Source organism: Cynara cardunculus, assembly GCF_001531365.2.
Source record: "Cynara cardunculus var. scolymus isolate 2C chromosome LG 1, CcrdV1, whole genome shotgun sequence".
Taxonomy (NCBI): domain Eukaryota; kingdom Viridiplantae; phylum Streptophyta; class Magnoliopsida; order Asterales; family Asteraceae; genus Cynara; species Cynara cardunculus.
This window is the reverse complement of record NC_037528.1, coordinates 19,309,013-19,332,321: the sequence shown is the minus strand read 5'-3', so window position 1 is coordinate 19,332,321 and position 23,309 is coordinate 19,309,013. Positions and strand designations below refer to the sequence as shown.

General features: G+C 35.9%; 1 protein-coding gene across 2 annotated transcripts; it reads left to right on the top strand.

Annotated features, from left to right (window-relative positions):
* Window positions 1–1,641: 1,641 nt before the first annotated feature.
* On the top strand, window positions 1,642–22,391 carry LOC112506008. Of its 2 annotated transcripts, none has more exons than XM_025110040.1 (18): window positions 1,642–1,925; window positions 5,283–5,504; window positions 6,250–6,345; window positions 7,399–7,451; window positions 7,530–7,626; window positions 8,981–9,054; window positions 12,021–12,138; window positions 12,981–13,091; window positions 14,238–14,314; window positions 17,155–17,221; window positions 19,455–19,520; window positions 19,884–19,991; window positions 20,130–20,260; window positions 20,344–20,410; window positions 20,510–20,577; window positions 20,654–20,747; window positions 21,493–21,563; window positions 21,878–22,391. In XM_025110040.1, the coding sequence occupies exons 1-18, from the start codon at window positions 1,776–1,778 to the stop codon at window positions 22,257–22,259; spliced, it is 2,052 nt and encodes a 683-aa protein (XP_024965808.1). In that variant the 5' UTR covers window positions 1,642–1,775; the 3' UTR covers window positions 22,260–22,391. The 2 variants fall into 2 exon arrangements, with proteins under 2 accessions (XP_024965808.1, XP_024965812.1); XM_025110044.1 differs by having other exon boundaries at window positions 1,649–1,916.
* Window positions 22,392–23,309: the final 918 nt, after the last annotated feature.

Genomic DNA, 23,309 nt, shown 5'->3' with positions numbered 1-23,309 from the left:
TAACGCCCCATAAGTGTCACCAAACGACATATGTCTTTTCTTTTGAATTTAAAAGAAGATCAATTTGCCGGTAGAAACCAAACATGGGATTCAAAAATCCGTTTGCCCAAACATGGGCAAGTCAAGAACTTTGAATACTTATCATTTTTGAGAACTCGAAAGGGAATTTCAAGGACACAAAATAATTAACATAATATAAAATAGGGAAAATTGCATCAAAATGAAACCAACTTTCACCTGATTCTTATTTTGGGGAACCAACTTTCAAAATCGTCATTTTGGGGAATCAACTTTCACCTGATTCCTATTTTGGGGAACCAAATTTAACCTGATCGTCATTTTGGGGAACCAACTTTCAAAATCGTCATTTTGGGGAACCAACTTGCAAACGATTCTTATTTTGGGGAACCAACTTTCAAAATCGTCATTTTGGGGAACCAACTTGCACCTGATTTCTATTTTGAGGAACCAACTTGCAAAATAATTATAGAAAAATAACTAAAATTCGTTTTTTTCCCAAAAATTAATGCAATAAATCTATTTTTCATTTAAAATCTTGTTTTTTTTTAAATTCAGATATCAAATTGAAGATTTTTTTCGAAAAAAATCCAAATTACCATGATAAAAATTGTTTTTTTACTAATACAATAAAAAATAAATATTAAATATCACATTCAAGATTTTTATATCTAATTAATCTATGTCAATATTAAAGTTTAAATCAAATTTGACAAATCCAACCAAAAGTTTGATAGAGACCCTTAAATTACCTGTTACTTGTTCAATAGATCAACTAGACTCTTAAATAAACAAAAAGTTTGATAGAGACCCCTAAATGACGATTTTAAAAGTTGGTTCCCCAAAATATAAATCAGGTGAAAGTTGGTTCCATTTTGGTGTAATTTTTCAATTTTTCTATAATTATTTTGCAAGTTGGTTCCCCAAAATATGAATCAGGTGCAAGTTGGTTTCCCAAAATGACGATTTTGAAAGTTGGTTTCTCAAAATAGGAATCAGGTGAAAGTTGGTTCCCCAAAATGATGATTTTGAAAGTTGGTTCCCCAAAATAAGAATCAGGTGAAAGTTGGTTCCATTTTGATGTAATTTTTCCTATAAAATACAATAAAAATTAGTTATAAAAAGTAAGGTTCCATTGAAAATGGCATAGAAATGATCTTTTTGCACAACCCAAGTGGTGTTTCTTTCTTTTATGTTGTTATAATAAAATAAAAAGATAACCAAAAAAATTTGAATGGCAACCTATAATTTTAATACGACCTGTTTGATAAAAACTACGTCCCTTGTTATCGCATATGTATGCACGAAACAATTGTGTCATGTCATCTAATAAAAAAGTCGTTTTAAACGTCAAATAAACATCAGAGTTTAATAAATCCAACCGGGATGAATTTAAATAGTTTTTGTCAAAAATAGTGCTATATTGAGATGCCCTTTTCTATTATAAACGTTGTTTTGATATAAATTGTCAAATGCAAAGGATTAAAATAGATTTAACTCAAATTTAAGGTGGGAAAGTGAAATTATGTTATTCTATAGGGACCAAAATACTAAATAATAAGTTATCTCATTGCCCACAGCTTATAACTTCACCGACGGCAGAGTTGCGTTTCATAGTCGTTGATCTCACTTGCCCAAAAACATCCAAGACAAAAACCCTTCACACCCTAGGAATTGACACACTACCAGTTCGATTTTCGAATATCAGCTTTTGCTCACACGGTCTGTTGCAGGTGCACGAATCGCCACCGTTACCAATGTCGTGGTTAAGATCTGCCGTCAACAAGGCCGTGGAGGTCGGGAACAAGAACAACCTTACTCGCACCGTCAAGAATTACGCCGATACTGTGGTCCAACATGCCGGTCAAGCGGTTGCCGAGGGCGCTAAAATCTTCCAGGACCGTATCGTAACGCTCTTCCTTGGCTTCTGTAGCTCCATTTATTGATTTTAGTATTTTGTTCGGTTATTATTTTCTTTGCATTTGAAGAAATAGCGATTGATTATGTTTGTTTGTGGGATTGGGATAGAACTGTGATTATCTGGTTGCTAAAATAAGTTAAATTGTGGATAGTCAAGACTCGTTCTATTAAAGCCAATTTGACTCGGTTTAGAGTTTGTTAAGTGGAAATTTTATGTATGCGTTTAGGATGGAATATCATTTTGTAAAGGTTGCGTGCCTATATGTGAATCATGCTACCTGAAAATGAAACCATGTATGGCAGGGAAATTTCAAAATACTCTTGATTAAAGTTAGTTAAGCTGGCTAATAGGAAAAAAAGTGTATCTGCTTACTGTGTTGGATGCATTAAGAAAGTGAATAAATTGTACTCAATTATTAATCTGAGAAACGATTGGGTGGATCCAGTGAGCTCCATTAGTGGTATATAAGGATCTATGTTGCAAGGATACATGCATCTATATAAGGTTATTTTGTTAAATGACCTTCAGTGGAAGTCCAATTTACAACCTAACCTTATAGTGTATTTTTCAATATTTTGCGAGACAACTGTTTAACAACAGAGACATGTCATTTGAAGGTTATTTAGTTAAATTTTTGAAAAAGTCATGTTCCAAATTAGAACTCATTTCAGGTCATTGAACTAAATGACCCCATGGAGATATGGGTGCATGATACCATGATAGACAAATACTTGAATTTGGGGTTTCTAAAAAAATGATGTAGGATACTTGATTGCATATATATATATATATGTATATATATATATATATATATATATATATATGTATGTATATGCCTCCCATGGTGCATGCTAAGCCCATTCCTATTTGCGTTGATTTTGGATGAGATTTCAGAGGGATCCAGGGGAGTGTTTCATGGTGTATGCTATTTTAGGATGACGTTGCGCTGGTAGGCGTCCAAGGTAGTAGTGAGCGAGAGGGTGGAGCAATAGAGGGTACATTGTGATTAGAAGGCCTGCACATTAGTTGCTCTAAGACCAAATACTTATGGAGGAAATTTCATTGGGGAGAGCATCGACGAGGTGGTGGAAGTCAACATGTACCCAAAAGGATAATTTCAAGTATTTACGCCCCATGGTTCAGAAAAGGGGGGTGGTGGTCGAAGATGACATAACACAGCACATAAGGTTGGGGTGGTTAAAGAGGAGGGCTGTTACGGGGGTGCTGTGTGACAAGACAGTCCCCAAAAAGTGAAAGGCAAATTTTACAGGGTAGCAATAAGACAAGCGATATTTTATGGGTCAGAATGTTGGGCGACAAGGACGGCCAATGAGAGGAAGTTGGAGGTTGCAGAAATAAGGATGCTTAAATGGATCTATGGACGGACCGTGTTTTACAGGATCCTAAATGAGGTCTGCCTAGCGGTGTTGGGAGTTGTGCACAACTGCACATCATAGATAAGTTGAGAGAAGGAAGATTGCAGTGGTTTGCTAGGTATGCAGGAGATGGATGGCGGTTCTGCTGAGGAGGGTAGAAAGGGTGAGAGTTGAGGGACGAGGATAGGGGGTATGCTGAGAAGGACTTGAGATGAGCAACTAAGGTTTGACATGGCGGTTTAGGACTAGGGGTAGGGATCTGTATAGCTAGCCTAGATGGGATGAAGGGATCAAAAGAGGTAGAGGATGGGGTAGGGTTAGTGTCATAGTTAGATCCCCTGAATCCTACGTTAGACTAGGGCTGCATTCTTCCTACCTTGGTTGTATTTTCTTATACCCGCTTCTGTATGTATGTTTTGGTTGTTTTTCTGTTCTATTTTTGTTGCTTACATTTAACTCATTTTTCAAATTTTAGCACTGCCATTATTGTTTTCAAATTCTTTTTTGAATGTTCTTTTTCCACAATTTCTTTGAGCAAGCTTCATCCTTTTTTTTTCACACACTTTGCATAAGCTGAAGGTCTTCATGGAAACAACCGCCCTCGGCCCTACCCTTTGGAGTGGAGGTACATCCCACCCCGACGACCTCACCTCCGGGTGGGATATTCAGCTCTTGTTTGGTTGCATTTATATGCGTGTATGTACATATATATACACATTCAAATTTTAAGTCAAACCAATAAAAAAGAAGCTACTTCATGATTCATACATCTAATATGTAATACACACTAATACTAAATTTTACCATGCTTATGCTTACTTTGTTTGTAAAATAACTTGTGTGATCTTGTTTTTTCCCTCTCTTTTAGAGCCATAAAACTTGAGTTTGTTTTTTGTTTTAACCTTTGTTATTGATTTTGCAAATTGTGAATTCATTTTGTTTTCTTTAGTGGAAGGATTTTAATTGCTCCTTGCGCATCACGATTCTCTTGTCCTTATTAATTCATGCTCAATAATTCGGATACAGTCAAAGCTCCAAAGGGTGTGCACTGCCTAAGCCCGATATGGGTATTCAACAAGGAGGAGAAGCATCCATTCTTTCTTAGACAAGGACTTGTCTAGGAAAATATAAAAAACATTATATTAGTGCAATTAATTATTTGTTGCATGATTATAAGGGCAAACTATAATGCATGTTATATTGATAGCATATTGTTAGTAAAATCTGTTGGTGCAGATTATTTTTCTAGTAAGATGGAAACTTGTATTGCATGAAATCATGCACTATTGCTTAGTTACAATCTACGTAGATTCTCTATAAATTCTCTTACTTATCAGCTCATATGAGTAGCTGTGCTTCTTGAAGTAATTACCAATTACTTTCACTTGTTTTGAAGAAAAACACATCCCTTGGCACCATCATTATTTTGTAAGGCACAAGGGTATTGTTTCCTTCTTATATCAATAAATAATCCTTATTTTAATGTTGGATGGTTTCATGATTCAACTTGGGCTCATACGAGTCTATATCATTCCAACATCATCACTATCACTAGGTCACATGTTAACTTGGAAGCATAAACTAAGACACATTTTTAGAAAGTGATTACATCCGCCTTTCATTATCTAACTTCACTTCAATTAAAGCATAATAAAGGATTATCTTCTATATTGGATGAACTAATTAAATCTTCTAACAGAGTGAAGTTATCAAATGGAGGCTTTGGTTTTTTGGGATGGAGGGATTGTATTTTCATCTATCCTACAAAGATGGATATACCTTGTTGATCTTTTATCTAGATGTTAGATTGAAGTATTCACAGTTTCCCACTTCTTGGAGTATAATGATATTGCATTCACCAATAAGTATTCTAAATTGTTATTCTATTGTTGCTTTTTACTTATTTCATCTATCTATTTGCTGTCCCTTTCAATCTTTTGATGAAGCTAAACATGAGTACATGACAGGGGGCTCGAAGTTTTAAAAGCTTTAAGCATACTGTTAAGAGGTTGGAAGAAGCATCTATTTCTGCCAGAGGTCCAGAAAGGATACACTTGATGAGAAGATGGCTTGCTGCTCTGAGAGAAACCGATAAACTTTCAAGGGGTTCTTTGGAAGATGATGAGAAGAATCATGAACCACATCTTCCTTCCGAAGAAATAAAGGACAACCTGAAAAAGCCATCTCTGGTTAGCAAATTCTTTATTGTATTCCCTCCTGCCATTGTTTTGATACCTTCCATTTTATAGGGTATCCTGCATCAGACTGATGATCCACCATATAGTTTATGTTGTTTCTCCCTTCCAAGGACGAAGCATTCTATTGATTGTTTTTACTTCCTCCTTCGTTTATTTATTTTTTAAATGGAAAGGCTTTATCTTCATTTTTGGTAATCTGGGTGCATTCTGTGAAAGGATACATGTTTAGTAATGAACAGAAGGGTCATATCTTTCTCTAGCTACCCTTGGGCTGTTACCTGCACCCTTCAGATATCCAACAAGGTTACTCCCTAGAGAGATTCTAACGAGCTCATAGGGTTCTAGGTGTGACATCGAACGCCACTGCTTAAAAAATTAAAGGCTTGTACGGTTGTACCAGTTCTAGAAGCATCTTCTTGGTTGCTTAAAACAGTCTAGAAACAGTGTCTTAAGTTTGTCACGCATTATGGTGGTCGTGAGTAATAGCCAAACCCAGACTTACCTTTTTAGCAAGCCATGTACTATATAATTATTCAATCTAGGATGAAGGATTATAAATGATACATCATGTGTTTTTTATTTAACTGATTTTATAAATGGGATAAGTATTTGTTGGATAATCTTGTAAAGTCATTTTGTATCTGATTAAGGATCTATGATGCCATTACCTTGTTTGTGAACTGCTCACAGACCTTCAGCAGGAGTTTATTGTGCTAATACTTTGTAATCGTGGCAGGTTCTGTATTATGACTCTGATATGGTGGGGGATCCAATGAATTTTCGTGATGTTTTTCTCTATAGTCAAGCTTTGGAGGGTATTACAATATCTATGGTAAGTACAGTTGTAGTGTTTATTGTGCTTTTTTCTTAAAAGGCACAACTATACACTGCAGCAGTTTCTGTTGTCTGTATGATACAAGATTGCAATCGATCAACGGATACAGATCAATAAGATATAGATTACATGCTCGTCTTAGCAGCTCCTTTCATTTGCTTCTGTGTAGTAAGCTTGAGATCACCCTTTTTCTTTCGTCGTTCATCCCATTTACATTCCCGTGGTCACAAATAGGTGCTGATGGTTATGCCTACAACAGTCTGAATATTGAACATAGATAATGGTACATGATATTATGCATCATGTTGGTCGTATATATTGGGACTTGGGAGTTGGGAGCATACTAGGCACAGTGTTTAGGTGGCATAGTGACTGGGTTCTGCCTGAGAATAGAAGGGTGATTTCAGTAAGCTCATTTTTGGGCTCTAGGCATGCCTGGCCAAACAATTCATGCTCTGATTGTGGCTAAAGTTGTGCTGGTCTAGTAAGTGCTCTTTTGAGATTAATTAGAATCCTTCTAAAATTAAGTCTTGACATATAGAAACGTATTTTTCCTTGAGGAGGAAATCTTGGATTCTTCAGATGTGAAAAATACATATATTCTTTATTTAGCTAATTATCTTTCTTTTTTTGTATTCGGCTAGAAATTTCAATGTTCCTTTTGATTTAGATTGAAGTCTACTTGGGTATTCTCATTTTGTAACTGTTTTTGCTTCTCATGATTGTTGACGAATTTTTCTAATATTAACATTTATCATCCAAGTGTCCTTGTTTCTTGTGGTGCTTCTGTGCTGTTTTTTTAGGCTCCACAGGGCACTACTGCACCTGGGCATGGCTTGCTTTAAGAATCCTTGAGCATCATATTAGGAGTTTTGCTTTCTGTATGATTTATTTTGTACAGTTCGTGATCTACTTTAATTCATGACTTCAAGGGTTTTGCTTTTTTATGAGTTTTTGCTCGTTATTACGACTTCTTGTTACTCAGTAGCTACTATGCGAGGGCTTGTAACTAAGCTCAGATTTGGTTGGTTTCTTTTTCCCCCTGAATAGATTCTTGAACCACCAAGTGAGGAAGAGGTTTCTCTGCTTCTGGAATTTTTTAGGTGAGTTTTTACATATTTTTATATGAGCTTATAGGTTTACTTCAAGTGTATAACTTATGTTCCTTGTTCTGTTTGCAGTTGCTGCCTTACTGGAGGAAAAGAAGTTCATAATGCCATAGTCAGCAGCATCCAGGATTTGGCAAAAGCTTTTTCAGGCTACGAAGATGAAGTTTTGGTACGACATGCAACCGTTTTAAATACCTTCAAAGTTATCAGTTTTTTACTTTATAAAGGCAATGTTGCCAAGATTTGCATGCCAATATATGTTAGGGAAATGAATCCTTAGGGATGTGCAGCCTTATTGGTGACGACATCTATTGTTCTCTTCCATATGGCTGCTATGTAATGTTTTCTGTGCCTTCTATGATCTGTTTTCTTTTGATATCTTCAAGATCAGAATGAATGGAACTGCTTTAAGTAGTGATGGAGCATCCGAGGAATTAGTAGTCTGCACTTATGAAAACATTATATATCTAAAAGAGTGAGATTAAGGTTTTGCAACCTCTTTAGATCATTTTATTTTCTTTGAGTAAAGTTAAAATGGATAAAAAGGGAAACCAGGTAGCAGATCTGCAGACATGGAAGTGGAAGGGAGAGAGAGGAGGAGGAATAGGCCTTAGGACTTAGACAAGTGGAGCATCAGTCATGTTATATATTTGTAATTTGAAAAGGCAATGGACATTTTATACAGAACAGAATAATATTTTAGATCAGGTGTCTTTTGTCTGGAAGTTTACAGTTCCTTACAGAAGTATAGCAATAATTTTGGTAGTACATGGGAATCTCTTCCTGTTCTATAAGTTGCCAATTTCCCAGTTCAATCACATCAAGAACTGGACGACATTCGCTTTATTGTTTATAATTTCATTTACTTGTATAAAACAAAGACAGTATGGTGTTGCTGATATCATGCTTATTCCTTGATAACTTCACATAACACACGACAAAGGTACTGGTATGCACCAACCTGGATCAGTTTGCCACTGTGTCGGAATGTAGGCTAGCGATTATGGAGTTCTCATTTTACATATACGAGAATACAAATTGGTATAGCCGTAATCATTGGTACGTCAATCCCATTTCAAGCTAAATTGATAACTTAATTTTTTTTCTTGTCAACTTATTTCATATGTAAATATCAGATCTTTTATGAGTAGCAATATCTCGTTAGGGAACAGGAATGGAGGATATTTTGTTTTGATCTGATGTAAATGGATTTTGTTTGTGCCGAGAGCTTACTCAAATGCGATACTAGGTTTTGACTAGGGCACATTTTAAGTACAAGTATTGACTATCAGGCCATAACCATGTTCCGCATTCTATTCTTTTGAACCTTTTGAGTGCATTTATGAGTATAAGCTGATTTTTTCTCATGTAGGTTTATTATGAATCAATTTTTTTGGTACTTTTTGACAATATCAGCATCACCTATGTGCATGCATCTCTTTAGGAGACAATGAAATTTCACATCATTCTCTCAAGGGCTTGTTCCTTCTCTTTTCTCTCTTGCTCCCACATTTGCCTTCTAGGTCAAGCGTGAGGAGTTGTTGCAGTTTGCACAAGGTGCCATTACTGGGTTGAAAATCAATGCGGAGCTTCGAAGGTAAGAAGTCACAGTGTTTTGTTCCATAAGCTGCAGAATTGCATACTTGCATTTGAACTGTACACAGATTATAGAATTTCTAGGTTTGGCATCTCTAGGTTATAATGTCATCCATCAACTGGTAATATTTACGGTTGAAGGCTTAAATTCATTAGAATACCCAATAAAAATGTACTGGTACATCACCCTTGGAGCCAAAGCGAGTCAAACATAATAGAAAGGAAACCTTTTCATGATCTAACTCTAATAAATCTAAACCTAATATGATTATTAGTTCTAATATCCCTCCTCTGGTAGGTGCCTAACTTGCTAGACTAGAAACACCCTCATGTTAGAGCGTAGATGTCATTCATGCCAAACTGGGACAAATCAGAAACCCAACTCCAAAATTGGAAGTACCTCCTCTTTCATCTCATATCCTGATCAAACAGAAATCGCCAAACAGCCTCCTTTCCAGAACAAGCCCTGACCAGGAAGAGAGCTGAGAACTACAGATACAACCTACAGAAAATCCAACTGGCTTTATCTGGTGTGTCCTTGGGATCATCCATAACTAACACAAAGAGATGAGGCACTGTTGTTGACCCTTGCTGTAGTTTTCTTTCCTAACGGGGAAGACACTAGTTTCATTATCACATGTTCACGTCCTAGTTACTTATTTAATTGCATCATTTTGCTTTATGGTGCATTTCTTTTCCTAAAGGGTCCATCACATACCTTTACTGGACGCTCTATCATATTCCTTCTCTGCATCTATGAACACCATATATGTGTCCTTATCAGTCCTCTAATACTTACAAAAGGAGGGGACCTTCCCAATGTGCCAAGCCTTTTCAGCTTAGGCAAAGGTTGAGGGGGATGTCTTTATATGCATCATTTCTCTTTCATCTTGCAAAGTGGCTATTCCATCGCTCAATCCTGTCTTCTCAGGTCACAGGATAGTAGCTCACCCCCGTGCGGCACCCATTTCAGGGTCATGCCACCCCTAAATGTGACATATCGAGCCCGACCCCATACCCAATTATCGACACCATAATGTGTCACATAAAAACTGATTCCACAATGGCATAATGTCACTGGCATTCTCTGGGTTGCACGGCTCACCCCCGTCCGGCACCCATTTCGGGGTCGTGCCACATGAAAACCGACTCCAAAATAGCATGTTAAAAGTATTTAAAAACCTATAAATAAGTAGCATGCATTTCCTCATAACAGTCATATACATGTAAACATACACTCGTGAACATGTACATAAAAATATGCCATCATTCACCACATACGTAACTCCAAGTAAATATCATCTCAAAGTAAATTTATTTACGTATGTATGCATCCCATAAAGTCTCATAAAGACTCACCAGAAAGCGTGTGTGTCCAAGCAAATAAACCCCGCTTAGTGACCTACACGACATGCACCAAAATACTCCATCAACGGCCTAATTTGCCAAAAAGTCAACAAAAGTCAACTGTGGTCAACCCTTGGTCAACCTCCGAGCACTCGGCTCACCGATGTCACAAAACTTCTATTTAGTCCCTCCATAATTTTATAAGCTCCATCTCCTATTTTAAAACGTCCCAAATAATTATTTGGCTCCAAAACGACGTTTTAATCATATTATTAAATCATTAAATTAATTAAATGATTTAAAGTTCACCCATCCCTTAGGGACGATTAATTAATAAATATTAGTTCCTAATTCATCAATCTATCATATTAAACTAAATCCAATTTAATATACTAATTAAATAAAAAGTTAATCTAAATTAATTAATTGAATTCGTAATAAATAAATAAATAAATTAATTAATTCCAACATTAAGGCCCAAGTCTTAGCTCAAAAACTATTTAATTACTTGGCCCAACACCTGGCCCAAGTTATTGGACAACCGGCCCATCAGTCGGTTCAGCAGGATCCGGCCCCTGACTCTCTCCGAACCGGACCCGCCTGGAACAGCCATGCCACCTCACGCTGGCAGCCACGGTTTTCATCCGTTTGGGATCGTTTCTTCACCTTTTTCCGTGATTCTTTTTGCGTTAAATCACCACAACATAGTACCTCACGCCATGGCTTAAGAATCATCGAAAATGATGCACCGTAGGGCCTAAAGTTCGCGATTAAATGTTTTGGTCTTACCGAAACTTACCACATCGGTTTTCCGGGTAAAAAGACGGACTCCGGATTCTTATTACGACTCAAAACTTTCAGTAAACACATAACACATATAACACACCAAAATAAAAAAACCTTTACATGCAAAAAGAACGGGCGAACTAACCTTAACTCGTTGTGACAACACTGAAAGCGTCACACTGTTTGCCGCCCGTTTTCTCCTGAATCCTTTGACCGTTTTGCACTGCACCCAAAATGAACTTTGCTTGAGATTCAGAGACGATTAAAACCGTACCAAGTTTTGTGTTTACTTCCCAATGGGGATGAGGCTCGCCGTAACCTCTCAAATCCCACATCCAATTAACAGATTAAAGGGGCGTAACCACCCCTCCTCCCCTGCGTTCCATACAAGATTTCATGGATTTGGCAGGAATGGTCCCTGGAGCTTGCACTTCCATCCCTTATTCTTTTCTCTTCCTTTCACTTTTAACCCAACACCATCTTTTGAATTATTATCTCCTCTCAAAACCTTTATTCCCTAATTATTTTCACTTTTCAAGTGTTACAGTTCCTATTCCTTTCTATCCCTCATGTGCATGGTTGTCTTCACATAAATGACTACAGGCTATCCTGCATAGTGGAATCTCTTAGCATGCCTTCTTCCTCATCTTAGCTGGTCAATTTAAGCATGTAATTTCTTTCCTAATTTGTTTGAAATCACATGCAAGGGAAATCTATTCCCACCTTAAAGCATAGGAAAATATGCGTAGTCAGTCTTCACATTAGATATAATTGTATTCTGAATGTGTGGTTGAGTGAGATATTCCCTTCATTTTCTTCATATGCTATTCACAGAATTGATGCTGAAGCCTCTGTGCTCAAGGAAAAGCTTGATGGAATGGAAGCATCTGGGGATAATATTGGCGATGGGTATGAAAAAGCCTCCAAAGAAGCAACGATTGCTACAATAGAGGTGAACCTTGTCTTCAGAGTTTTAACCACTTGAAATCTCATATTTCTTGTTTGGAGGGCATGGGGAGATGAAGCTAATTGACTCAGTTGTTATGGCAAATGCATGTGATGTATAATTCATCCATAAAGGAAGAAAGTGGTGATCCAGATATCCACATGGCTGACTTCTGGTTATTCTTTATATCTTACCCCTCCTGTGTCTTTGTGCAGACACTGTTGGTTTGGTCCTTTGCTGGTTAGATAGCTAACATTATCTGTTGGTTACTACTCTCTAGCAAGTAGCAACACATGCACTATATGTGACCTCCCTAATTTTCCTAATATTTAAGCAAGTGCATGCCTTCCATTTTCCATGTTCTAATAAATTTTACCTCAGAACCGAGCTAAAAAATAACTCTGGTGCTGTGTTTGTAATAGTATATGTCTCTCGATCATGTTTATGCACCAAAAGAGTTTCAGATGGGATTCACAAAAGTGACTACACTTTGTCCATATTATATATGCGTCCGTCATTATCAGGTTATCTCGAATGCCACTCCCTTGTTCAAAATAGAAGATTTTGTATCTCCATCTACGATGCAACCCTAATGACACGGTACAGTTGCCTGACAGGTCTCACTAGTATTTAGCCAATGCAAATGATAAGGGTACATAAGGAACATAACACGGTCTTCTAAGTTTCTTTACCTCTATATGAAATGCAAGGGGGCATGTACTATGAGTGAGATATAGTTCATTGATAGGATTGTACAACACGGTGCATCTCAAACTTCTAATTTACGGGAGGTGGGGCTGTTAATGTTGATCTATACTCTGGAATCTAATTGTTATGTTTTCCAGTAGGCTCTGAAGAAGGCTCTGGCCCATATTCGAGTTTGTTCTAGATTAGAAGGGCTTCTACTGAAAAAGAAGTTGCTTTATGGTGGGGAAACTCCTGAGATCCATGCTCAAAAGGTAGCTTCGTGACTCGGCTTGGATACCTGCTCTATTTCATTTACTATGTTTTACAGATTATGCCTTACTATTTATTTTCTTTATGTTCTGGAAGATGCCTGATTGAGGAACGAATTACGAAATAGCTCTCATATAATTTCGTTAACAGTGAATTGGTGGTTATTAAGTGCTTGGACACATTTTGTTCCTGTTTGTAACAAAAGTAGGTCATCTTAACAGCCATGATGTGAATTATCAACTGTTTGTTTTTAAAAGATACAGTTAATCTCTATAAGAGGAAGAAGTCATATGAATCATGTTGAGCAACTTGATAAATTGCACCAAATTTCATAGGTTACTATTTATCACTCTTTAAAAGTTTAAAATTTCATTTAGCCCTTTTGGTTATTGAATTTCTACGCTATACTCTTATTTTATTTTTATTAATTCAACACAATATGTATAGTGTTCAACACAAAAAGTAAAAATTAATTTACACAAAATATATCATTTCAAAAATCTCTTTGAGACCTTTAAAATGAGCACATTATTGAATATGATATCTAATTTATTTATAATATTTATTTATAATTGTTATTAATAAGTATTACAATTAACTATAGTTTTTAAATTATACAAGTAATTATAAATTAAAAGGTACACAAACATAAAGTAAAATAACATGCAACATTAATAAAAAATAGAATATATTACAACCTTAATATACAACAAAGCCAAATATTGCAACAAAACAAAAGCACACAAGATTACAATCAAATTAATAGTTTGTAATACATATATGTGTGTGTGTAGTATTTAATTAAAAAGTAGAAGGCTTTATTTTTAATTTTTATAAATAAAGTAATTTAATTAGAATAAATTATTTTGCAAATTTAAACTAAATCCATGTAAAGAATTTTGCTGTATACGCTGGAGTTGATAAAAATTTGGGGCAAGAATATCCGTGGAATATTTTTTTTGCACCAAATTGGTGTAGCTTTTCTAGTGCAATTCAAATAACACCTAAGGTTAAGTTCTCCCTAGTTCACACTCTTGTCTAACCAATGTAGCTTCTGTTGCATTTTTACTAGTTGCTTTTTATTTTCCTTTAAAAAAGTTACGTTTAAAAGTTTGATGGCGAAAAGTGTTGTCTTTGGCTCCAAACAGGTGGATAAGTTGAAAGTGTTATCTGACTCTCTTGTTAGCTCCTCCAGTAAAGCTGAGAAACGTATTTCTGATAACAGGTATTTATACATATTATTTTTCATGTGTTCTTTAATTTGAAATTTCAGTTTTGAAAGTTTTGCCTGAAACAGAACGTGAAGTTCTGGGATCACTATTTATAAAACTCTTAGCGCTTTAGAGTTCTTTTACCCCAATTTCTGAAGAGGAGGTAAGCCGTGAGTGATACTAGCATGAAAGGGTTGATAGCCGTTACTCACAAAATGAATCTCATTTACAAATTGATCAGGAACAAGATTGATGGTAAGTTTTCACTTAATGCGTGGAAGTGAAGTTCTGGGAGCAATATTTATAGAACTCTTGGCATTGTAGGTTCTGTTAGCACAATTTTCTGAAAGAGAGATGAACAACATAAAAGGGAGATTGATAGCCGTTACTCACAAAATGAAATCTCATTTACAAATTGATTAGGAACAAGATTTATGGTGAGTTTTCGCTTAGTGCTCTCTGTTTTGGCCGGATTCCTATACAAGTTCGAGACCCAGTTTGAGTCCCAACAATCAAATAAACAATTGAAGAAAGAAGTGATAAATGCCCAGTAGTAGAAGTAACTGCATAAAAGTAAGAGACACGTATCAATTGGTAATGTGGAAAACCCCTAACTCGGTAAAGACCGTGGGCGACGCTCAGTCACTGATCCACTAATCGATCAAATAGGTAGGCGTCCATTCCTATTACAATGCAAGGGGTTCTCAAAGAAAATCCGGTAATTTGAAAACGGAGGGAAGAGAGGCTCCGAGGATTTATACAACGCACTCAAGTACCTCATCGCATTATCACGTCTGTTCAACCTCACATCCATCTGATAGGGAGTTAGCCAGGTGGCGCTAACGCCCACCAGTCTAGGGGGAAATTGTTGGGGACAAATCGTCCGGTTGCCCCAACCGCACAGGAGCCAGACCTGGAGAGCCTTTGGGCTCTGGCTCAAGTGACTTGTATTAGGACTTCCACGGCCCATTCGCAGGTCCAAGACTCAAGCCCCATACAAGACGAGATCATTGCTCGGATAAAGCCCAGAGTGGGGAAGGTAGCCGTTGGACGACTCCTTGACGAGGTCGAATCCAGGAATAGCCCAACCAATACTCCGAGGATCCAAGACGCGTGGCTGTAAGAGGAGAAGGCAAACGCCTACAGGAGTACACGAGCAACCCCTGAGTAATCAAGTACTCTCATTCAATCAGAATACACCAACAATTCTTTACTTGTTTTCACTACTGTTTAGCCTTGTATTTTTGTGTCTTTTACTTTTATGCATTTACTTGTTCTATCGGGCATTTATCACTTATGTCTTTAATTGTTTGTTTGATCCTTGGGACTCAAACCGAATCTTGGACTTGTATCATAATCCGGCCAAAATAGTCTCCAACTTCATCGGTGATCCAGTTGGTTGCTCATTTTTCGTATCATTTCATTATTTTTTAGCCCCTGTTCTTAGAGTTTCCCATTAGTTACAAAGCTTTAGAGGTCTATAATAGTGGTAGTTTGCTCGTACAATTGTTGATTGATAAGCACTTTTCCATCTTTTAAAGTACGAAGGTTTTCCATCTTCTTCTTGAGATCCTGATGTTGAGTTGACTGGTGCTTAAAAAATCCTTATCATGTATCTCATACCCTTGTAACATAAAGATAAGTTTATTTCCCAATGCCAATGGCATCAGGCCTATTATCCCATGCTAATTAGGGTACGCATATTTGAAACCATGCAGAAATTAATACAAAAGTGAAATGATCTAGGGTCTGTAAAATTCAGGTCATAGCTTTCTTGAAGGATACATGTCAATTTTTGTAAGAGTATCCTTTTCAATAGGAATCAGTTAGTAAATCACATGTAGGATTACTTTTCGTTCATGACGCCATAAAATTAGCGGAGTTTTGGATTATGGGTATTCTTCTGAGGGTTTCTGGCTGCCAGCCATGTCGTACGAGGACACCAGGCGGCCTTACTTTTAGTTATCTTTAAGGTTTGATTAAGTAGGCTAAATTTTTTCTTTTGTCCTCTCCCATGTTGAACTAGAGTGCACAAGTATACTGCTAGAAGTCCCAGATCTCAACTGCTTGATGATTGAAAAGAACACGGTACATTAGGCATTAACTAATGTGTACTATATAAAATTGCTAGAAGTCCCGAATGTCAACTGCTTTCTGGATCTTTAGTTGATGTGGGTATAGTACAAAAGGGCATGCTATTTCAGATAATAGAAAGGAGGAAAGAGAGGGTTAAGAAGGCCTACCCATTGCATAATATCAAGCTTGAACGAAGGCCAGAATGTTGAAGATCCTAATCTAGTTCAACTTTATATATTCTCCAGAAATTGCATGAATGAATACCACACACTACTTAGGACACCTAATACTACAATGTTAAGATATTGCCAACCACACAGTTTGTTTGCTGAAGACCAAATTTGAGATCAAACAACAATATGAAGTACTCTGAGAGCTATCATATAAAAATGATCCAAGTAATAGGAATTAAGTAAATAACTCATCTCCAAGATGTGAGCAGGGAAAGAGGTTCAAGAACAAATTGTCCATCGTTTGATTTTAGCTTAATGTTTGACATAGAAAAAAGGCCTATGCGGAGTCATGTACATGGTGCCTCAAGAGGCAATATGTCATTCAGATCTGTGAACAGATACGTGGATAAATTACAATGATTGAGGATATTATTGTTTTCTTGTGAACTGTTTTTGCCAAACGCTTGTTGGTGGACAAAGTGCACATATAAAGATCAAGAAATCATAACATGTCAATTTATGGCAGTAAATTTTTGTACTGTTTTACAAGAAATGGTCTTAGTATGTGGGTTAATTGTCTTCTTTTAAATCTTAATTTTTGGCAGAGTTCAGAAAGAGGAGGCATTAAATTTCCGCGTCTCTAAAGCAAGTGAAGTTGGTGAAATAGAGAAGGTGCTTTTTATATGGATTAAACTAGAACTTTGTTTTGGCTTTTGACATGCTTTAAGATTCACAACCTGTTATTATTCAACATCATCTGCTTTTAAGTGGTTAGATCTTAAGGATTCAAATACTTTACTCCCACCCCTAGACATTACTGGCATGTAGTCTCGCCTTTTATATGCCAATAATAAAAATGAGAAGGGGAATAACACAATTTTGTTGCAGGGTTTAGTGGTTTCAGAGATACATTATTATGACTTTTGACATATTATTGCTCGAGAACTTCTCGTCTGAGATTGATTAGTTTTGTAAAATTAAGCACTCCCTCGGGCAACTCTTCCTGTGGATTTCTGGCTGACAATGGTTTCCCATACCATTACTTAGTCAGCTCAGCTTTGTAGAGAGTTCAGATTGGACATATTGGGTCCATATTGACACTGGGACATGATTCAAATAATATTGGTACTGTTTTAAAACTTAATTATATCCTTGTTCTATGATCTAAACCTGAACTTTTATCTCAAAGCATTCTTCTATCAAGTGAACGAGTTTCCCACGCTTATTTAGAGCACTACCTTTGAATGCATGCTAAGAGATACAATAGAATCTAACTAGCTATAAATAAAGGGCTTGCAAGAGAAAACCTCTGGATGGAGATTTAGCTGATAATGCAACAGGTATACTAGTCAATTAAGTTTGCAATGAAGAGGATTACTGGTAAGAGGCTCACAGAACAAATGCTACCCATTACCACTTCTTTTTGTTATGCTTTCCCAATATTCTAGTAATTTCCATCTTTTTTCTTTCACCTGAGAACACCATTGAAACATGCTATTTTCACATCTACACTTTGTTTGAATGATAATAATCATAGAAGTCAGGGCACACTGGTGCAGCCCTGTGCCAAAATGTGCTCTTCATCTTTTGGGCTGTATAAGTGTATATTTAATCCTGCTAATGTTAAAGTTTGTGGACTCGTTAACTTTGCCTTTGGGGCCTCTAATCATGAGGTAAAACATAAATAAAACAAATTCAGAGGGGTTTTGGGTTTTCAGCTTTGACTCTTAATTTCTTAGGTCAGGTCTTCATCTTTCTTTGTTTTACCTACTTCCCCATTAAATTTTCCTTTTCTCTTTGATGTACTGTTGAATATGTTGATGAGTGAATATAATGGCTAAGAAACAGAAATGCAGAAGAATACAGGTTAGAGAAGGAAATATGAGAGACGAATGCTTTAACAATGTTATACCTTTATACATCCTTGCAGATGTACATGTTTCACAGCCTGTCAAGCATGAACTCTGATCTACAGCTACCACCAACTGCATAAACTAAAAATATAAGTACAAGAACTAAGGTTGACAAATTGATGCCTTAAATTTTACGGATAGCATAATTACATTTAGCACCTTCAACTTTCGTCTTATCAAAATAAGGAAGGAAACAGATTGTAGCGTACCCATATGTCATAGAAATTGGATTTCGTGGATGTTCTCACTTTTTTGGTTTATCTTTTCTTCTCATTGAAAAATTTTGCTTTATGAAAATGGCATGTTTACATGCATCATGGCTTATGCTGCATAAGTTGACACGTCATTTCTCTATTATCATATCTAACAAAAAAACGTATGTTGGATTTATTCTTGCATATTAAAAATGAGTTCATATTGTAAATGACGGGATCAGGGACTATGGTGGGTGAAAAAAACGTTTATCTAATTTGAATCCTGAACTAATGCACTTATCTTGATACATCTCAAATTTTTCGCTTTCGGATGGGAGAGTGATATTATATGAAAATTGTTTCTCGACATGGAATGATATCATTTATTCATACATCATAAATGGAAGGAATATACTTCTCTAAGATTCATACATTTTCTCTCATTTACAGTCACTAATGGTTGGCTTTTTGTATATTGTTCAATAGTTGATTAAGTTCATCATTGTGACTGGATCAGATATTATTATCTTCTACATGAGTAAAATGGAACATGATTAATTTTTGCAGATCTAAATGTAGTCAACTAGCTCTTATTAATTTATTTCTTAAGTTCATTACAGACACCTATATGTGCATGCATGCACTGAAGTGTGCATATTTACTTGTTAAGATTAACTCATGTGAGTTCATCAAGCACTGTGAGATGTGATGGAAGATCTACTTTCCTTAAGCATGCTGGGTGAATGCTCAATATATTTATTTCAGATGTATGTTTTTATCTTTTGGTTTTGTTTATAGGAATTGGCTGCTGAGGTTGCAGGTCTTGAGAAACAGAGAAATGACCTTGAAGCTGAACTAAAAAGGGTCTGTACCATTTGATCTTGTCTTTCTTCTATTTGAGTAGGACCTTATATGTATGAATGCTTTCAAGTATCAGTTTGATAAATGTATATGGGAAATTCTACTTATGGTGCTCTTTACCCTGATATTTTTAATTTATTTCCATTTTGTCCGTCTCCTTTTCTTCTTCCAAGAAATAATGATTTGGTATTTTGACAAAAAGCTTGTTTTATTGGGTGGATATTCAAGTGTAACATTGTGGTTCTCATCCTTTTTCTTATCTTGCATTTATGTGGATGTGTTTTTGTTAGTATTTCCTCTTTTTATTTTGTCATTCTGGGAGCCCTTCACTTACAAACGTGCTAATAAGTGGGACTCTTGTTCTAGGTCAACATCTCACTGGCAGCTGCCAATGGACGGCTTCAGAATGTTAGGGAAGAGAGGGATCAGTTTTACGAAGCTAATGATCAGCTTGTTGCACACTTGAAAACAAAGGTTTTTTCTTTTTCGTTAGCATATGATCTAGTTTACGTTTTTTAATGCTTCTTTCCTTCTAATTTTGGTTTGAGGACACAACTTCTGTGTTGCAGAACATACTAACAAACTCTATTTTCTCATTATATTTATATATAGGAAGATGAGCTAGTAAAATCCATTGGCTCCTGTAAGCAAGAAGTGAATGTTCTGAATACTTGGGTCAATTTCTTAGAAGATACCTGGGTTCTTCAACGTGCTAATACAGAGACTAAGGAGAAACAGATCAGGTATGTTTTCATGCTTCAGAATGTGTATGCATTATCTCTTGAAATACCTTGTAATGGTTAATCTCTTATTTAACTTTCTCAAGTGATGAATTGGCAAAACATGAGAGCTATTTTGTGAACTTGGTCACTGAACTTCTTACGACTTATGAGGTATACTTTATATTCTACCCTTGGTCATATTAATACCTAATACTTCCTCGCAGCTATATGTTGGTTTTTGGTATTTATTACTTTCTATCTTGTACACAGGAAGGATTGAAGCCTTCGGTTGACCGTATTGAGAAATACGTTGAGAACTTGAACAGCTTAAAAGAAGGGTAATAGACATTCTTGCATTTCAATGCTTTCCAATGTTTGATAATATGAAACAAAATATTTATCTTCACAATACAGGTCAGATCCACCATCCAGGGTGGACAAAGAAGATTCCAAAGTAATAAACCCTCGAAGAAGTCTTGAGGAAGAATATCTGGACTATGAAGAGAAGGTACCAGCATAGCTGCCTTTGTACATTTCCATTGTTTGCTCTGTTGGTTGCAAAAACCTTCCTTTTCTTGATATGATTCCCTTTATCCTTGTGTGTGTGCGCGTTTTTATTGGGTTGCACCAAGTATTACCTGATATATGATGATTCATATCTTGGATAATATAATGTTGTAAAAAAAGTATAAAATTTTCTGCTTTCTCTAATTCTATTGAAATATGGTAAATTGAATGCTAAAAGCATGCAACTGAGGTCATACTTGAGGTCTAAAAATATTTTTAGATGTTCAGGTCCCATGATCCGTTTAAAACATTGTTAAACAGGAATCTAAAAATTTCTATATTTTTCACACTTTAAAAGTACTCTTATCACCAAAATGGTTTTAATGTACTCTTTTTCCGCTTGTTCTTCAGGTACATTTTTTTAATTTACCAGGTATTATACACAAATGTTTCCCCATGTTGGATACACATCCAAACTCACTCCTGTCAGTTGTCTCCATGCTAAATTCTTTCCAAGAAATCAATTTAACCTAACTTTAGTTGCCTGTTCTATTGTCTGTCATGTCAAAGTTGTGACTACCACTGGTCTTTTACATCCCATGATAATTTTGTTTTCACGGGTTACAGTTTGGGAGTCAAACAACCGCGATCCAGAAAAACTGTCGGCAATGCTTGAATTTTAAATTGCACAAACTATGTTTCCAGCTGCTGACAAGATGTTGCTTGTGTTTATTTCCTGATTGCAGATTGTCACGACCTTCAGTGTGGTGGATAACATGAAAGAGCAGTTCTATGCTCAACAGGGAAAAACTTCCAGGTATAATGATGAAGTTTGCATGTCCTCACTCTCCATTCCAAAAACTAGAGTTGCACTCTGACCTAATTGAAAGATAAGTACCATGTTAGACCATATAATGTGCTGCCAATTATGAAGTTTGTGATCCTAAACATAATATAGTGCTTGCTTCCCTTGATTATGCAAATGCCCTTAGCTTTGAATATGGTTATTAACATCGATTTTTTTCTGATTAATAGTTGTCTTGCCCAAAATGAATGATGATATTTTAGAATCTAGCAGATTTTTCTTGAAATTGAAATTGAAATTGAAATGCTCGTATGCTCTTGATACAGGAAAGAAAATGCCAGAATCAAAGAACTTTTTGAAAGTATAGAAAAATTAAGGCTAAAGTTTGATTCAATTGAGAGGCCAAATCTAGAAATGGAGAATCCCGATCAAGAAGAGGAGACACCAGAGACTGAAACAAACACCAAGCCAGCAGAAAGTCAAGCACATGCAAAGGAAAAGGCTGCTGCGAAACCTGAAACCGAAACCCAAAAAAACGAGCACCGAGTGAAGTCGCCGGGTGCAAAAGGTGATCAGGGTCACGGGCTGGACCCTGAAGCAGAACTAGCCAAGCTTGAGTCAGAGTTTGGTAAAGTTAATCGTGAGTACACAGAGGAAGAGATAGGAGACTGGGAGTTCGATGAGCTGGAAAAGGAACTAAGCAAATAGGTAAAAAAAAAGAAAGATGTTTTAGGTACAATAAATGAATAAATTATATAGGACTAAAGAAGAAAAATGGGTTTTCGTGTACATAATTTGGAAGTGCGGATGATTTGATTTATGTGCTGCATCTGTTCCATGTTAGCTTGTACAATGTAGCTCACGCGATGGTTGCTACTTCACTTTGAATGCCCACAAAGGCAATCATCCTAGCTTGTGATCACTGATTTTATCACACTGATGTTTTACCGTCGTACTTTTAAAAATTTACCCATTATAGTATTAGATAATCTTTTAAATTAAATTTACCTATTATATCAGGTTTTTTTGCCTTTTTATCGTCCACGTAGGCTGTTCATATGTACGATAATGTTGCATGTCATTTCTTATTATAACATTGTACATTCAAAATTAATTTATTATAACATCACCAATTTTTATTACAACATTGTTCTTCTAATTTTAATATTTTTATCATTTAAACATTGTAAATTTAATCAAATATGTTTATTAAAAATTATAATCCATAAAAAACCATTAGTTTGTCGTAAATTTCATGACTTACTTTGTAATGTCAAAAACTAAACAAGTGAAACATATTTTTCAAAAAAAAAAAAACCCCATTTTATAAACATTCGTCTAACAATGATATTTAATCAAGTGGAACCGTCTTGTCACAACTACCATCTCTCCATCTTTCTAAACAATATTTTTTTGTAGGTTGTTCAAAGTTATTCTTTCATTTGGCTTCATTTTTTTCGGGATGAGCTTTGGTCGTGATTCTACTTGAGATGGTTCCTGTTCAAATTAGTGAACAAATTAGTATGCAATTGATATATAAAATTAGTATGAAACTCGAAGATTTCACATTATCTGTTTAACACATTTTTGTGAACCCGTTCCATCTCATGTACCTAATGTTATAACAGGTAAAATTTTGAAATTACGATACCCTAATAAAAATATTTTGAAAGTATATTGCAATAATAAAAAAAACTGAAATTACAATGCTATAATAAGAAAATTTGTAAAAGTAAGTTGTTATTTCACGCATCTTGT

Coding starts and splice junctions, on each gene's coding strand:
- LOC112506008 (XM_025110040.1), top strand. CDS start 1,776: ATGTCGTGGTTAAGATCTGCCGTCAACAAGGCCGTGGAGGTCGGGAAC. Junction 1,926..5,282: donor AAATCTTCCAGGACCGTATC/GTAACGCTCTTC, acceptor AGTACATGACAG/GGGGCTCGAAGTTTTAAAAG. Junction 9,055..12,020: donor ATCAATGCGGAGCTTCGAAG/GTAAGAAGTCAC, acceptor TGCTATTCACAG/AATTGATGCTGAAGCCTCTG.